Source organism: Rhinatrema bivittatum, chromosome 10 (assembly GCF_901001135.1).
Source record: "Rhinatrema bivittatum chromosome 10, aRhiBiv1.1, whole genome shotgun sequence".
NCBI lineage: Eukaryota > Metazoa > Chordata > Amphibia > Gymnophiona > Rhinatrematidae > Rhinatrema > Rhinatrema bivittatum.
This window is the reverse complement of record NC_042624.1, coordinates 86,849,959-86,865,404: the sequence shown is the minus strand read 5'-3', so window position 1 is coordinate 86,865,404 and position 15,446 is coordinate 86,849,959. Positions and strand designations below refer to the sequence as shown.

The window sequence follows — 15,446 nt, the reverse complement described above, 5'->3', positions numbered from 1 at the left end:
AGGGTCAATCGTAGAAATGTGATGGTAATGATATCACATTGTGCAAATGTAAATTTTCCATAGGGGCAGGATAGGGGAGGGGTTTGGGTGGGATTAATAAAAATGAAAGGCATTTCCACACTGTGCAATAGCGTACCACACACTATCGCATGCTTTCAATGCCAGAAATAACTACACCTTTTTTTCCTGGTGTCCGTGCGAAACGGTCATAAACGCAATTTGTGATAAAGATTGCAAATTGCATTTTGGCCATTTCTGGGTTTGGGGAGAGGAGAGGAGTGGAGTGGAGAGAGAGTCTCTAGGGGAGGCCTTCACAGTATCCAACTCTTTTTATACCACTATAGGAGGGCCAGCTAATAACTCGAGGTGAGCTTTTGGTGGTGGTTTAGGGTTTGGGGGCGGTGCTACATGCAGAGTGAGACACATGAACAGCACACTATACACACCAGTGAAGATTTGACGACATCTGGAGTGAGGAAAGTCTCACAACTGTTTTGATTTCTACAATGTTCTCTTGCCCTAGCTTGATAGTACAATCTATATACTATATGTATATATTATATATACTAATTTAGAAAACTAGTTCTGAAAATTCCCCAAGTGGCACATACTTTCAGCTGTATTTAGGCAAGGCATTCCTGGGAGGCATTAGATGGGATTGGAAATCCATGCAGACTGTATTTCCAAATCTATACAGGTTTTCCACAAAAATATTAACTCCATAAAAAGCAGGTGCAAAGTTCATGGATGCTTTTTACCCATAGCAGTTTTGAAAGGCAAAGTATGCACTTTCCCTTTGGAAATTAGGTGCACGGTCCATGGGTACTTTGCAGCTAAGTGAATTGTTTTAAAATTGTCCCTTGTCGTTCACTAACCTATTGAACACAGCAGTGCCTCCTACTTGCTTAGCTTTAATTTAAATTTAAGTGACTACAAATTGATCCTGTGCTCCTCTCGCTAATTAATCCAGCAATTTCTTTCAGACTCATGGGTTCATATTAGTATAAAAATACGTTTTGATGATCCAATTTAATGATGACAGTCAGTGTATGACTCTCAGATTGTTTTTTTTCACTTCCTTCATTTCCCCCCACAACTAGTTGATACCTGAGGGTATTCCTCCCTCTGGTGGAATGATCAACTAGAGAATAAATACCAGATCTCACAAGTTGCCATATTACTCTTCCTGCTTTTAATGCTGGCTTTTACAATTAAGTTTGATTGAGGGATTGTCCTTCCAAATTCTTTATCTTGAAACTGTAAACATAATAGAGGCAAGAAAACTGAGCTATTGAGCATACTTAGAAGACTTTAATAATTGAAATAGCAGCATGGAGTCATGTTCATATAATCATAATTCTTTTCTAGCAAAGAATTTGTAATATCTATGGCTATTTTCATCTAGGTACGATTCCCATCTCACTTCAGTTCAGATCTAAAAGACCTATTAAGAAATTTACTTCAGGTAGACTTGACCAAACGATACGGAAATCTGAAGAATGGTGTAAATGACATAAAGAACCACAAGTGGTTTGCTACTACAGATTGGATTGCTATTTACCAGAGAAAGGTAAGAATTCTTAGTTATGAAAAAGAAATGTTGAGATAGAATGGGTGACTTGGTGATTACCTGGGCTCAGATCTGCTTCTGCCAGTGATGTTTGTTATGACATTGGGCAAGTCGATAAGCAGGAAGAAATCAGCCTCACACGGGGGGATGGGGTGACAACATCCAATGGTGCTGAGACTGATAGCTGTCTCAGAGCTCAGAATACACTGGGAGCTTTTCTGAGCATGTGCAGGGTTATATGCAGCAGCAGCCTCTGTGCACATGCCTCAGTTGTTGTTTTTTTCTGCTTGTCCAATCAGATGTGCTCATCTCTCTTTCTCTGTTCCTGAAGAATTCTTTAAGTTTTTTTTTGCGCTTTTCAAGAAAAATGTCGTGTTTTTTTTTTTGTTTTTTTTTTTTTAAATCTCCAAAAAAAGATTCCTTTTTTTCTTTCTTTTCCTCTCACAATGTCCAAAAACCCTGGCTTTTGAAAACGTCCACGCATAATGATGTAGTTATGGCCAAAAAAATAAGAAAACAAGAAATGTAAAGGTAAAAAAAAAACAAATGGAATAATGTCAATGAAAACAGAACAAATGAATATGCAAGTTTGCTAAACTACCACTTTAAATCAGAAATGATATAGATATAAAATAAATTATAAATAGATCTAAATAAATAATGAGACAGGTAAGAGATACAGCACCCACCTACTATGGCCATATTTCAGTAAATTGCCTGCATCAGGAGTAAAACATAAGTAATCTTATTATATCATAAGTGTGCACATTAGACAAACACAGAGCATGCATATACAAGACAACGCAAATAGTATAAAATGTATCCAAAGGTATTATTCCTAGGAGTCCAACATCTTACAAAAATGCTTAATGCGATTAGAAGCTGATTTCCAACCTAATATATTCCTTCTCGGATAGTTGTGTTGGGTGGAGTCTTGCAGTCTTTTAAAAATGTCATGGCCTGCAATAGAAAGCTAACCTCTTCGATGTACATAAGGTTTGTGTTGTTTTGTGATGACAAAAACTGTAATAAAATGTCTCCCCAGGTGAGAAAAAAAAAAGTGAATTGAATTTCAAGTTCTCTGCTGCTCATAAAAGCCCACAACAAGTTTCAGTATCTGCGTCCAAGAAACACAGATCTCCTTCCAGTGAGGCTGAGTCAGCCTATTGTTCTGACAAAATGGAGTGAGGGAAATCCTCTTCCAAAGTGTGTAAGGACCCTAAGGACGGGTCTTCCTGTGCTGGAGCTGAGAAGACTCTCCAGATGGAAGTGCGCCAGAACGTTGGCACAGAGCCCAGGCCTTATCGCTACTCTGATGAACAAGGCGCAGATCCTCTGCACCAAGACATGGGCGTAGACTCTTAACTGTACAGCGCCTCAGCACCATGAGGTTAAGCAAGCAGTTGTCAGTGCAGATCACCAGCAGCAGGACATTTATGCTGACACTGACACACAAAATCGGTCTCACTCTATCAGTGGGCAACACCAGTTTCTCAGCACAAGGGATCGGCAGCATGACAAAAGCAAGGGAGCCATAATGTGTACCAAGCCAGAGACAAGATTCCCAGATTCAGAAGTCTGCTAAGAAAAAAGTTTCACAGGCTGTATTCAACTCCATCCACATCTATGCAACTGATTTTGATTCCTGAAACAGATGAATCTACACCGTTTCTTCTTGAGTCTCCATATAGCTCCATCTTGCCTCCTTCCTTCATGATTCAGTCTTTGAGAATTTCATGAAATCTTATTTCAGTAATGTCCCTAAAATAACTGCTCCAGAACCTATAGCGGAAAAATTGCATACTATGCTGCCTTAGCTACCCTCAGCTCAAAAGGTGGAGGAAGCACATCGGGATCCAGGTGTATCCCATAAATGTCCTGCTGCTGGTGATCTGCGCTGACAACTGCTTGCTTAACTTCATGGTGCTGAGGAGCTGTACAGTTAAGAGTCTACGCCCATGTCTTGGTGCAGAGGATCTCTGCCTTGTTCTACATCAGAGTAGTGGTAAGGCCTGGGCTCTGTGCCAACGTTCTGGTGCACTTCCATCTGGAGAGTCTTCTCAGCTCCAGCACAGGAAGACCCATCCTTAGGTCTATTGTGGTCTATTGTGCACACCAGTCATTCTGGCTCAGAAGGACCGGGATCTCCAGGAAAGCTTTCTAACAAATCCGCTCAACCACTTTTCCCTTTGCAATCTGAGACCAAGGGGTGGAAGAAAACACTTCTCCATCCACGCAGACGGGGACTTCTCTACAGATCTTCCTTCTGATTCTTCTCATGCCGTATGAGAATATAACATTTGTGCAGACGGCAGCCCAGGAAGTTCCCTTCTTAATTCAGGAAGATGTAGAGCCAAGGTTGGATATATTTGGGCCCTTGAAATACATTGAGGCTCCTAAGGGAGGTAGTTGCAGTAACTTACTCATCATCTCCTTATGGACCAGCAGAATAAGATTTAGTAGAACTTCTCGTCTTCCCCCCACCAAAATTTGCTTCCCCTATTCCCTCTCTTTCTGCTTATCTTCCCAGTTCTCTCGGCCTGTATCCTTGGAGATCATCTTTTATTCCGCTCTCCCCTTCTCCACGCACATCAAATATACTGCTACAGTATGTCAGCTCTTCCTCCATAACATTGTTAAAATTGGTCTTTTCATTCAGAGCATGCTACCAAAATGCTCATCCACATTTCACACCTCCCTCTTAGACTACTGCAATTTGCTGTTTGCTGGCCTCCGACTGAACTGCCTTCCTCCACTGCAGTCTGTCATAATTTAGATGTATGGCTTATCTGTCTTCACCAATGCTATGAGCTTTTAACCCCTCTTTGCAAATCACCATATTGGCTCCCTGTCTGCTTCCATATACAGTTCAAGCTTCTCTTCCTCGTGTTCACTTTGCAGCCCCTCATCACCTATCTTCTCTCTCCCTACATCCTTTCTCCTGAACTCTGTCCATCATGCAGGTTGTTCTTATCTGTTCCCTTCTCCTCCACTGCCAACTCCTGACACTGCACTTTCCATCTTGCTTTGCCGTATGCTTGGAATAGACTTCCTGAGTCTGTGTATCATGCTCCTTCTCTGGCCAAATTCAAGTCCAGTTTAAAAACTCACCTTTTTGAAACTGTTTTTAAATCCTCTTTATAATAACACCACTTCAGATTCTTGCTTGTCATGTATGTTTGTCTTGACTAGATTGTAAGTTCCTTGGAGCATGGACTGTATTTTATGTGTCTGTGTATGTCTAATAGCGCTTTAAAAATGATTAATAATTTCAGTTGTGCCAGTATTGAAAAAGCTGAGCACAGAGTAAGCTCCAAAGCTCAGTAAAGAAAATTGGCTCATCAATCGGTCATCATAGTCAGCCATGAAGAATGTGGTCCAGGGGCCACTTGAGATCTCAAGTTTTTAAATCAAATGGGGAAAAAAAGCTGTTCCAAGGTCCTACACTGAATTTTAGAACAGCAGCACTTCAGTTATGTGGTGCAACGTATGCATTATTATTTATTTTTATTTTATTTATTTTAACATTTTTATAGACCGACATTCAATGGGAACGTCACATCGGTTTTCAGAGAACATGAAGGTAGCGAGAACGGCTTTACAGGGAACTAATATTTAAACAAATTAGAACTTAATATAAAATAGTAAGTGATAAAGAATGACTAAGTATTTACAGTATAAATAGTGTCTAAAAATTTCTTAGATACAGAAGGTGGGAGGGAGCTCTGAGATTAATCCCTGGGTAGCAAAGGAAAAGCTGCATTCCCACCGAGTAAAGCAAAAGAGTGGCAAACATCTCATTTGCTCTGCTTACACTTCCTTTCAGATGTTTTCCAGGTAGTCAGCCATAGCCGTAGGAGCTCAGGTTATCTGGCTTAAAAGAGGCTGTCCATGATAAGCTTGCGGATGCTCCCTGTACAGGGTGTAGCAATAGATTTGTACTGCGGCTTGTTGCGCTGTCATCTGTTTCTGTGCAAAACTCTTCCTATCATCACCTCTTGGTGGCTAAATAGGTAACAGCACCTTATCTGCTTAGCTCTGCATTGTGTTTATATATGTAACAGCATCTCTCTGCCCTGTGTCCAGGATCATGTCCCAAACCATTCCTAGCAGGCAAGGAATACTCTGCTCTCTAACACACACATATGTTTGTTGTTTTAATATTGTATTTTATGTCATGCTATTTTATGATTGTGATATTGTAATCCACCCTTAATTAAACCTTGGAAGTAGCAAAATATAAGCCCAAATAAATTGTCACACACAAGCTCATCCATATATTTTATTTTTTATTTATTTAGATTTATATTCCGCTTTTGCACTTTTTTTCAGCACTTCAGAGTGGATTACATTCAGGTACTGTAGGGATTTCCCTGTCCCCAGAGGGCTTACAATCATATGCTCATTTAGACTCACTCGCACACCATGTGGCCTTATTGGTCACTCTGCCCTAAGGCTGGCCCTGTCTATTCTAATAACTCCAGAAATAAAAATATTTTTCTACCTTTATCAAAGGGCTTTTTTTTCCATCATAAGTTTTTGCAGCTTTCCTTTATCTGTCTTCTGAATATTTGTCCTGGATTTCTTTCCATTTTATCTTTCTTCTTTTTCCAGCCCTCCTTCCCCTTCCACCTCTCTTGCCAACATTCTTGCTCTTATCTCATCTCATTGTTCATTTTGCTCTTCACCAGCTCTGTCGTTCTGCTGTTCATCTTCACTTTGCCCCATCTTGTTCATTTTTTTGTCTTCATCTCACATTCTTCCACCTGCCCCCCCCCCCCCCCCGTTTCTAATCTCCCAATTCGCTGTCTGTCTTTCTTTCTCTCTCTCAACCTCATGCTTGCCTCTCAGGTTCTCACCTACATCTAAGCCCTCTTCTTTGTCTCCTCCTCTTGATGAAACAGTCGCCCCTTACAGTCCTTTTCCATTGTCCCATTTCTCCTTCTCAGTCTCATCTCCCCTCCCCTGGGCTGCCCCCTAGCCACACTCATCCTCTCCTAATGCTCCCCCCAGCCTCAATCAACAGGCCTGTCGCAGGATCAAACAGTGCCCTGGGCAGTCAGGACGGGGAAGGTTGGCTCCTGATGTCATGGTCAGATGGAGAATCCCTCTCATGACACAGGCCCAGGGAAAAACTACTTTAGAGCTTCCTTCTGCTGCTGTCATTACAGCAAAAGAAGCTCCAATGCCAGGTTTGGGGGAGAGCACACTGGCACTCCCTAGCTACCTGGCTTGCCTGCCCCTTCTGATACTCTACTCATTCAACCTCTCCCCAGCCCTTCCATCTCTTTCCTTTACCACCCCCTCCCCCCCCAACGAACCTTATCTCACATCCCAGGCCTGTCTGTCATTCCCTGCTCATATCCCCCACCTAATTGATAAGTCCTTTTCTGTTCCCCTCCCAAGAATCCCTGACTCCCCATCCAGTCCCCAGCTCCCAAGTCCCCATTCAGACCTGCAGTCCCTGAGTCCGCACTCTTCCCTGTCTACCAATTCACGAGTTCCTATTGCCCCCTCCCGTCCCCAAACAATCCTCTAGTTCCACTCATGCCCCTTATTTATTTTATTTATTTTTTATTTTTATATACCGAAGTTCTTGTAAGGACTACAAATCACTCCGGTTTACATAAAACGATGGTATGCCCAAAATAGAGAAAGGGGCTTTACATGGAACAATAGAACAGAATGCCAATTTAACATAGAAATATTAAAATATATTATAGATACAGTATAAATACAACATAAGTAAGAGAAACGTTTGAACTCATATCCGGTCTCTGCTGTTCCCCTTTCGCCCATCCCGGAGATCCTGCTCACCTGAATTTCCATGGATTTCCCCCATCTTGAGGCTCTGCTCTCCCAAGCGCCACTCAATATCTGAGTGCCCAGTCTCTGCACTTGATCCAAATCTCCACTCTCTCCCTCTGACCTAATCCCTAAGGCCGCTTCTCCTGCCTCTTGGGGGCCACTCTTGGTCTCTCCCCTCCGCTGCTGCTGTTGTAGCCCCCTCCCCCCCACCCCCAGATCAACTATTTTACTGGCGCAGAGGGACAGGAATTGGAAGAAATGCCAGACCACTGACACCCCCCCCCCCCCCCCCAGGCGGCCCCTGAAGGAAACCAAGCTGCCTCTCATTTCTTTCACTCCATTGCTGTCCTCTTCCATCTCAACCCCCCTGCTTCCGGTGTCTCTCTCTCTCTTCCACACCTTCCCGTGTGCCCCTCGCCGTTTTCCCATCACTCTCCTTCCCCCCCACCTCTCCTTCCTGTGCAGGTAGTAGCACAGGCCGCAGGGACTCAGGACGTGCGCAGTACTGCTGATCCTTACAGCCCCTCTCCTCCTCTTCCTCCTTGAAATAGGAAGCGCGCGCACAGGAGAAAGGGACCATGGTGATTGGTGGGTACTGCGCGTGCCCCGAGGCCAACATGGCTGTGACTGCAGTAGAGGAGCGCTGCTGGGTCTACCCCCAGCGGATCTGAGACTGCTTTGGCTCTTGCTTTTACCCCACCCCGGTGTAACTGCATTAGCTGTGCCCCCCCCCCCCCCCACTCCTGACGCTGCCCCCCACGATGATGATGCTCTAGGTGGCCACTTAGGGCTTGCCCGAGCCCTGGTGGGGCAGACTTAGGTTGCTGTTACAAATGACAAAATAAGCAGAAAGCTGTAAGCTGCTCCTAGGCACCAGGCTTTGTTATTGGATGAATTATAGCTCAGCAGGCTTCTTTTCTTAAAATTGCATGCAAAAGAGAAAATCCTCAAAGCTTCATTTGTTTCCAACAGCACAGCTGGCTTTATTTTTCTACAGTTAGTTTGATAAACGTGGCGCTTGTATTCACTGCGTTTCTCTATTTACATCTAGGTGAATTCTTTTGCTTTGTGCTGTAAACCGCCCGTAATAGATTCTGGAAATGAGCAGTATATAAATTACTGCAAGTAAATAACATTGTTGTTTTCTCTTCTTTCAAGGTGATTGCATTGTTTTATATGAAATTTCAGTGGGGTTTTTTTTTCTGTAAACCACTTTGATCTGTGGCATAGAAATGTTTTTAAATAAAATAATTGAAACCTGCATGGGAGTAAAAGGTCACAGACAAAGCGGAAATGTTTTGACCCATGATATGAAGCTCTGACAGATGTAGTTATACTAGCTTGATGCTGAAAGCTGGCGGCAATATTATTCCCTTGTAGTTATGGATGAGCGTAGAATTGAAGACTGCTCCCTTGAAGTCCTACTCCTCTACCTTGTAAATATTCTGATAACCATTGAAGAGGGAACTTCCTCTACCAGTTGAAAGTGTATTTACAAAACTGTAGGTTGTTGGTACCCTAGTTTGGCTCACCTTGACTGACCGCCTGTTAACTAAGGCTTACTTCATTGTTTATTCACCCAAAATAAAAAGCAAATAAATGCAGAAATAACTGTTAGTGGTGTGGATTCACCCTGCAGTGCACAAGAACATCATGAATGATCAGTACAATTGTAGATTGAAGTGCGATCTGTGCCTCTCTCAGAAGTTTTAGACTGGAAGTTGTTATGGTAATTGAAATCTGGAAAACTTAATCAGATCACCTCAAGGTAATAAGCTAGGATGTTTTTACTCTGGGCAGCAGCACGATAGCTTCTCACGTTCCCCTTAAAGCTGCAGTAGAATTAACTAAGGCTTGGATTTTCTAAGTTTGGGGGGCGGGCCTGCGAAAGCTGGCAGCGATTGCACCACCGCGGTGCAATCGCTGCCGGCTTTCGCAAACCAATAGCGCCACCGTGATAGGTGGTGCTATTGGCCGCGTTACTGACGGCGATAAGGCTCCTTACCTTTTCGCCATCAGCGATTTGTCTTCGCGGCGTCCGGCCCGGTGCCGCCCCGATCTAGGTATCGCACGCGAAAAGTCCCTTTTTGCGTGCGATACCTTTGCAAAATGACCCCCTAAGTGTTGAAGGAATAATCTGTAGATTTTATAGTGTTCGGTTTATTGCTGTCATGCATCAGAAGAATTACAATGCCCTGTGCTTTTACCCCCTGGAAAGAAGCTGGACCTGTTGAGTCACTGAAGGGGAAGTTATGGCCATGGTTGGAATTTACAGTCCCCCTGTTCCCAGAATACAGGAGGATCGGTATTTGTGCCTGCGTACACAGAGAGAGAGAGAGAAGATTTACCGAGATAAGTCCTCATTACCTCTCTCAGCTCATTCCATGGATATTAAAGCGAGCATGCAACCAAAAGCAGACCTCCGATTAAGAACAGAAGAAGCGCTGCTGGATCCTGGATGAGACCAAAGGTCCCATGGAGCCCAGCATCCTCTCTCTGACACGGGGCCAGTTCCTAAACGCGGGTTGCATTTCTTGCTGCTCGCTTCCGACGCCAGGTAGCGGATCTCCTGGACTCTCACCTTGGCGGATAACCACTAATAGGCTGCCCTTCCATGAGGTGGTCCAAGCCCCTTTTTAAACCCTGCTATGCTAATTGCCTCGACGATACCCCCCTTCTGGCACCAAATTCCCCAGTTTGGGTGGCAGCACCACGTTCTGCTTCGGCTTATTTTTATCTGCCGACAGGATTTATGCTGGCCCCGGTTATTGAGGGGGAGGATATGGTGAGAACCCACTGCCTTTCCATGCCACACTTTCCCTTTTCATGATTTCCTCCGCCGTCACAGTTATATCCAAGTTGTATTTCTTTCATACAGCCACTGTGGTTCTTTGCTTCCCTTTTTGAAATGTATTGCAGGGGTAGCTTTTGCTCCCTAAAGTTTTTATAAATGGCAAAAATTTGTATTCAGGGCCTTAACAATAGCTTATAAAAGGAAACAGGTTGTTGTGCTATGCAAGCTGACAGTACAGTAGTTGTGGTAATCAGTAATGTATTAATTACCGCCAGACAGGATACTATTAGCACATCACTGTATTCTTTGTAATAACTGGAGACACATGAGGGAAGATTTCTTGCAGCTGAATTGTAATTGTGCTTTTTTTGCCTTTAACGTGCACATCTAAATTTAATTTTGATGTGATGTTTACATCTTTCTAGCGGCACATCAGATTTTTGTTCAGGAGCAAAGCTTTTAATATTTTGTTAGATATGCCATGTAAAACTAATTTCCCTGTCAACTGAAAATGTGCCCTTAAAGAATAAAAAATTATTATTATTATTATTATTTTATCTCTGAGAACAGAAGAGCTGAGATGGGAATCGAAGCCAGGTCCCTCCTCACGGTAATGCACAGCAGTGCCACTGAACCACCAGGCCGACCACAAACTGTGCAGCTTGGAGAAGAGACGGCTGAGGGGGGATAAGATAGAGGTCTTAAGATCATGAGAGGTCTTGAACGAGTAGATGTGAATCGGTTATTTACACTTTCGAATAATAGAAGGACTAGGGGGCATTCCATGAAGTTAGCAAGTAGCACATTTAAGACTAATCTGAGAAAATTCTTTTTCACTCAACGCACAATAAAGCTCTGGAATTTGTTGTCAGAGGATGTGGTTAGTGCAGTTAGTGTAGCTGGGTTCAAAAAAGGTTTGGATAAGTTCTTGGAGGAGAAGTCCATTAATGGCTATTAATCAATTTTACTTAGGGAATAGCCACTGCTATTAATTGCATCAGTAGCATGGGATCTTCTTAGTGTTTGGATAATTGCCAGGTTCTTGTGGCCTGGTTTTGGCCTCTGTTGGAAACAGGATGCTGGGCTTGATGGACCCTTGGTCTGACCCAGCATGGCAATTTCTTATGTTCTTACAACGTGCTGGCTTGCAGCATGGATGTCATTTTGAAAAGGGTGAGGGAATTAGAAATGAGAAAAGCACGATTCAGCTGGGTGGAAATGTATATGCAGACAGACAATGCTACAAAAATGAAAAGAGGGTGGAAAGGCTGCAATGTTTCCTGCTACGGTGGTTGTCGTCAGAATGAGTTGTTTTCACTGGAGTAGCCTAAACACGGTGCAGGTGAATATGTGGACCGATTAAAACAGTTTGTGATGTCCACAACGGATCATCTGCAGTGCCCAGCGGAATGGACTGGCCATCAGCCATTTTTGACCTTGCCTTTATCCCATTGAGTCAGAACTTTTATTTTGTTTAATCTAGGCTTTGTTTCCACAACAATCCCACTTCAACTTATGATTGCACTTGAAAGAGAGGACCAGTCGAGGGGGGAAGTGGAAGAGTTACCCAAAAAGAAAACACCAGGAATGTCCTAGTTTTAGCCAGAAGTCAGTGCAGGAAGCACAGAACAGTGTGGGCAGGAAGTTTTACACTGAGAAATCTTTGTGCAGGATTCCTGAAAACTGAGCTCATTCTACAATTTTCCTAATTTCGCAAGCTTACTATATGTATATTTGAGCTGATCCCAATCTGCTTTTTCTGCATGATGTTGAATAGAGAGGTATATCAGGATCAATGGATGCTGCAAAGACTCAAAATAGTGATGTTGGGAGAGGGGATAAAGGGTTAGTTAGTCTGACAGATTTCAGGGAGTACAAAAGTGTCTTTAATTGTGAAGTTATTACTGAAGAAGAGAGAGAGACACTTCGATTTGAAATGTGTTCGGAGACGTTACCACTTTGCTGTAAAACAGTAAATTGTAATGCACTGTAAAGAGAATCCACCCTTCAAAGGTGCAGGAACAGTCTCTGTAGTGTGCTAGGTTAGCCTCCAGAATTTCAAATATTTTAATTACTTTTACTCTTTTCTTTTCTTTTTTTTTTTTTTTAAATCACTTCCCTTTTCATAGTTGTGTGATCATGGTCTCACTGTGTTTAACTCAGAGCCTCTTATTTCTTTGTCTGTCTTATCTGTCCATCTTGACTAGATTGCAAGCTGCAAGGAGACTGTCATTTTTGCATCTCTGTACGACGCTGTGCACTTCTGGTTTGCGCTATACAAATGATGATAATTTTGTAGTATGCAATTTCTATAGACGTTCTCCTTAAGAAAAAGGTGTCAAGGCATACACTTCTAGCTACCATATTTTGACAAGACTTAGCAGGTTATGTTGCTAGCACAGGATTAATTCTGCAGAGCAGCAGTTTATGTACAGCTTATGCAGATATATCTCCACAGAAAAGGACCTGTCAAAATGCTACAGAGTTGGAAGAGCTGAAGGGAACATCCCTAGAAAGGAAAGAATTCCTGAGAGAGCAGGAATTGTAACCTTTGTGTCTGTTTCTTTAGGTAGAAGCTCCATTCATACCAAAGTGCAGAGGACCTGGAGATACCAGCAACTTTGACGATTACGAAGAAGAAGATATCCGTGTGTCTCTCACAGAGAAATGTGCAAAAGAATTTGCTGATTTTTAGAATGTGTATATGAGGAGGAGGAGATCACATCAGGGCTCATATTGGGATCTTTGCACTCTGTTAACAGATGGGGTGGAGCTGAGACCATCATACATCAAAGCAGTTACCTAGTTCCTTCATTCCACAAGGCTGTCTAAAGTCTTTGCCATCTTCCATGTGTGCAGTTTGCACCAACCCTTTTAACTAGGCACAATTACGCGAGCTATCTGCTGTAACACAGAATGACTAAACCACTTTCCTTCCTACCTTTTTTTTTTGGTTTCTTTCCTTTCTCCTCTGTTTCTGTCTCTTGTATGTTTGCCCCTTTTTTGAAAAACGAGTACTGTGCTAAAGAATGGCTCCCTTTTATTCTGAAAATGTACTGTTAGTGTGAGTGTACTGGGAGACTTTGCAGTTGGTGTGATTTAAACTTAAATTGAAAGAGAAATGGTGCTTCTAGTCTGTGCCCCTAATAGTCTTTGTCAATCTTTTGTCTGAGGCTACAGGTAAAAATAACTTTTTCTTTCGTAGCTCAGATTAAAACAAGCCAATCTTTTGGGCAGTTTTTAAAAACAAAATTGTTTCTGCTGTATTTATATATAACGAATTAACTTAAAATATATATGTATGTATGTGTGTGTATGTAAAAAGAGAGAGAGAGTGTGTGCATATGTATTTATGTATACATATACACACACATGAATATATATATAGATACACACACACACACACACACACACACATACTCTTGTAGATTGACCAAAGCTTGGTGGTATAGTTGGAAGACTCTACGAGAATAGATTGACCCACTTCTGTTCTTTGTGCACTTGTAGTTTGGTTCACTGCCCATTTTATTTGCTTCTTACCTGGGCAGTTCATATGAACAGAACCGGCTCTGCAGTGTGAAATATGCTGCTTACTCGAGCACAATGATTGCCATCTGGTCTTGGCCATATTTAACTGAGTAATACCAGTAGGTCAGTCAGATAGTGGATGGATGGGTAACTTAACACCTTAAAACCCCAAACTCTTAAATGAAGTTTTTGTCAGTATTTTTAATAGAACATGAGTAATTAAAAAGAATAATCATGTCAGGGCTCCTAAAGTAGTTTTTCATCCAACTTTTATTTTGTTGTTGTTTAAGGGCATCCATTTCAGAATATAAGCATATGAAAGGCTCTGCCGTTAGCAATGACAAGCGGTTGAAAAAGTCAGACTAATAACGTGGATGCATTGCTAGATGAATGTGATTCTTTTCTGTTAGTTGTTAACAATAAAAGAGGTGATTTGCCAAGTTGTATTCTGGTATACTATATTAGTAAACACAGGATGAAGTATTGCTAAGACCTTTTTTGTTTTGGGGGGGTTTTTTTGTTTGTTTTTTATTTTAATTATTGTGCTTTATGTGAAAAGAGACAAAGTTAAAAACTGCCACAGTTTTTTTGTTTTGGTTTTTTTTGGGGGGGGGGGGGGCTTTTTTTTTTTAATTTAGGTTTCCTTTGTATTTGAGTCCACAGTGTGGCGGTTTGATTTCTGGCGGGCTTTTATTTAATGGGACGGGATGTTTCAGTCACACAGATGTGGTATTTGGGCTTAGTTATGTTTTGTAACCTCACCAACTGACTTAAGATATTGCTGCCATGTGCTAACTTTCAGCACTTTTACACAGTTATTTTCAGTGTTTGCTAAAACTCAGTGGCTCGGCACGGAATTTTTTTTTTTTTTTTTTTTGCTTTTTAAATTTATCCATACTCCTTTTATTTGTACACTCGAATTTGGGGATCTCAGTAACCTGTCTTAATGCAGCAGCACATCTGAACAGTTTAAAATAAACTAGGCTCATGTTTTATGATCCACTTACACGCATAAAAGAATGACTTGTTTTTATTAAACTGATCTCTATTGATATATAGCCATTGTATTTGTTTGAATGTCAGTGCAGATAGAGCACTGACATGACTTCCTTTTAATCTGTCTGACACTCCTTCAAGAAAAGCCTTTGAGCATTTTACAAAGCAGTATGACATGTACTATCCAACATTCTGTATGTCTTTAGGTCGTCAAGCATTTTTGCACAACAATGTCGTCAGAAGACTGGCTCAGATCGCAGTCTTTGTCCACCCATATTTACATAAGTGCAAGAAAAGTATAAGATACTTTGCTGTAGCAAATTTTATGTAACAAATATATATATACGTCACATTAATAAATTTAAAAGATTCTTTGTATGAAAATGTTAAAATCTTTTGTATTTCATTTAGACTGAGGATATGCTGTTGTATGCTAGCTGTATGCGATGAACTCTACAGTAACTTTGTTGTCGTTTATGAACTTAAAAGATTTTAATAAATGCTGGAGATCACACTTTTGTTATGATTTTAGTTTTCAATCATTAGGGGATTTCTTAGTATCTAACTTGGTGCTCAGTAAAGCGAACTGGGAAGGCACATGTGACAAGGTTCAGAAGATTTTATTTATTTATTTTATTTAACAGTTTTATATACCGACCTTCATAGTAAATAAATAACCATATCGGATCGGTTTACAATTAACAAGAATAAAAAACTGGGGTAACTATTCAAGTAAACGAAAGATAAACA

General features: G+C 41.6%; 1 protein-coding gene across 3 annotated transcripts in view; it reads left to right on the top strand.

The window, feature by feature from the left end:
• The window catches only part of PRKACB (protein kinase cAMP-activated catalytic subunit beta), a 156,941-nt gene extending 141,731 nt beyond the window's left edge, over nucleotides 1-15,210 (top strand). For all 3 annotated transcript variants that reach the window (XM_029617973.1, XM_029617974.1, XM_029617972.1), the window contains 2 exons: nucleotides 1,406-1,570; nucleotides 12,742-15,210. In XM_029617973.1, coding sequence (XP_029473833.1) covers nucleotides 1,406-1,570; nucleotides 12,742-12,867 — 291 coding nt within the window. In that variant the 3' untranslated portion in view covers nucleotides 12,868-15,210. The remainder of the gene's footprint in view (nucleotides 1-1,405; nucleotides 1,571-12,741) is intronic.
• Nucleotides 15,211-15,446: the final 236 nt, after the last annotated feature.